The sequence below is a fragment of the Alosa pseudoharengus genome, unplaced genomic scaffold, assembly GCF_046254945.1.
Source record: "Alosa pseudoharengus isolate Yale_2024_CS ecotype anadromous, Long Island Sound unplaced genomic scaffold, YU_APseudo_1.1 YU_APseudo_1.1_scf_10, whole genome shotgun sequence".
NCBI lineage: Eukaryota > Metazoa > Chordata > Actinopteri > Clupeiformes > Clupeidae > Alosa > Alosa pseudoharengus.
The window spans coordinates 39,257,376-39,259,875 of NW_027468565.1; the positions used below are offsets into that span (position 1 = coordinate 39,257,376).

Genomic DNA, 2,500 nt, shown 5'->3' on the forward strand with positions numbered 1-2,500 from the left:
ATGCCCACAAACATGTTACTGTAAGGCCAGCGGTCTCAAACACACTGCGTGTGTGTGTGTGTGTGTGTCTGTGTGTGTGTGTGTGTGTGTGTGTGTGTGTGTGTGTGTGTGTGTGTGTGTGTGTGTGTGTGTGTGCGTACGCGCAGGTGTGGCCCTGTGTCCAGTCTAGATTTAACCAGGTGCACTAAGGGCCAAATCCCTCAAAATGGAGCCAAAGGGGCCTCATAAGGAACATCATTCTACATGTCAGCCTGTAATACCAAGAGTGTGCGGTCCATATGGACATGTCAGCCTGTAATACTCCACTAGATAGGAACATCATTCTACATGTCAGCCTGTAATACTCCACTAGATTGGAGGTTGTACTGCACTGTAAGTGATTTGAGGAATATCATTCTACATGTCAGCCTGTAATACTCCACTAGATTGGAGGTTGTACTGCACTGTAAGTGATTTGAGGAACATCATTCTACATGTCAGCCTGTAATAGTCCACCAGATAGGAACATCATTCTACATGTCAGCCTGTAATACTCCACCAGATAGGAACATCATTCTACATGTCAGCCTGTAATACTCCACCAGATAGGAGGTTGTACTGCACTGTAAGTGATTTGGATGGATAAATAAATATATGGAAAATGTAAAGTTGTTATACTCTCTACATTTATGTTATTTAAACAGAACTACACCCCCCCCCCCCCCCCCCCCCCCCAGGTGTTTTAGGACTGAGGTAAGATACCAGCTATTTGGTCAAGCTGATCTATCTGAGTGATCCAGGGCAAATCCACATTGTATCTGCACTTCAATCACACGCTGATCAGACTAATAGATCTCAAATGGATCAATCTGATATTCATAATTGAACAGCTGTAACCAGACAGGTGCATGCTGGGAAATTTGAATTAAAGCACCACCTTCCAAACATCACCAACACAGCCCAGAAAAAGCTGGCTAACATATTAACTTGTGTTATTTGGCAATATTGTCTTTCCCTGTTTGACTAAAATGGGCAGAAGCCATTTTTGAAGATGGTTTCAGTCAATAAAGGCTATGTTTTAGCTGAAATAGCTAGTCTGGCATCATACCTCTTCCGTCTCCCCAGTTCTATATAATACCTCCATGCCTGAAACCTCATATTACATATGTTTTTCAGTTCTAATACCTCCATGCCTGAAACCTCATATGGCATATGTTTTTCAGTTCTAATACCTCCAAGCCTGAAACCTCATATGGCATATGTTTTTCAGTTCTATATAATACCTCCATGCCTGAAACCTCATATGGCATATGTTTTTCAGTTCGAATACCTCCAAGCCTGAAACCTCATATGGCATATGTTTTTCATAATACCTCCATGCCTGAAACCTCATATGGCATATGTTTTTCAGTTCTAATACCTCCATGCCTGAAACCTCATATGGCATATGTTTTTCAGTTCTATAAATTTCAGCATCAACCTTTGTGTGTGTGGAGTACACAGTATATGGGTGGAGCCCATTGTTTTCCCTTCGTCACCATGTATGTAAACATTTTATTAGTCTCTTGAGCAGAGAATGGGAGAGGGGTTCTTTAAGACAGGAATGGCAGTCAGTCACACATGAGACATCATGCTCCAAGTGTGAGGAGATTTCTGTCACCCATATGTGGGCTTTTACCTCACAGCCAGTCCGCCAAGAATAAAACATGTGATGCAGGATATTGTATTGAGTGAATGAATGAATGAGTGAGTGTGTGAGTGTGTGTGTGTGTGTGTGTGTGTGTGTCTGTTCGTGTATGTGTGTGCGTTTTCCCTTTGGCGTGATGTGTGAGTGTGCTGCATCTTATGAGCACCGTGTGTCGCTCGCCTTTCCCATGTATTGATCGCTGGCTGGGTGACGTCATTCTCATGAAGCCTGGAACCGGCGTTGTAATGCACGCGGGATATGCGGGATGGTTGGACGGTAACGGCACGCGGGATATGCGGGATGGTTGGACGGTAGAGGTGTAAGTGACTGCTGGACTGGTGATGTCATCATAAACAAACCACGAGAAATCGATTCTATGAATAAATGAAAAAAGAATAATTGTCGACTTCGTATAGATCGAATAAGAAGGAGCGAGAGAGGAGGAGAGATCGAGGGAGAGAACTTTAATGTGAGACGCGTGCAGAAGAAAGCGCAATCAAGCAGAGACGGACGGAGGCAACTGAGCAGTGGGTTTCGGTCGCTCAGCGCGTGCAGATATTGCAGAAGCGGCAGCAGCACCGGATCCTGAGCACGCGAACTGTGTGATGGCGGCGCTGACGGGAGGGGAGATGTGTGTCAAATACCTCATGTTCGCATTCAATTTCATATTCTGGGTGAGTGTTTTGACAGACTTTAGGGGCTGCTTTTGTGATGAATGGACTGTTCTGGGACACACGCACAAATGCACACATACAAACACACACACACAAACACACACACACGAACACATATAGCCTACATACATACATACATACATACATACATACATACATA

General features: G+C 44.1%; 1 protein-coding gene across 1 annotated transcript in view; it reads left to right on the plus strand.

Moving 5' to 3' along the window:
• The first annotated feature begins 2,027 nt into the window (after positions 1 to 2,027).
• Positions 2,028 to 2,500, plus strand: part of cd9a (CD9 molecule a) — a 19,694-nt gene continuing 19,221 nt past the window's right edge. The window contains exon 1 of the mRNA XM_076271559.1: positions 2,028 to 2,340. Within this exon, the coding sequence (XP_076127674.1) occupies positions 2,272 to 2,340 (69 nt within the window). The 5' untranslated portion in view covers positions 2,028 to 2,271. The remainder of the gene's footprint in view (positions 2,341 to 2,500) is intronic.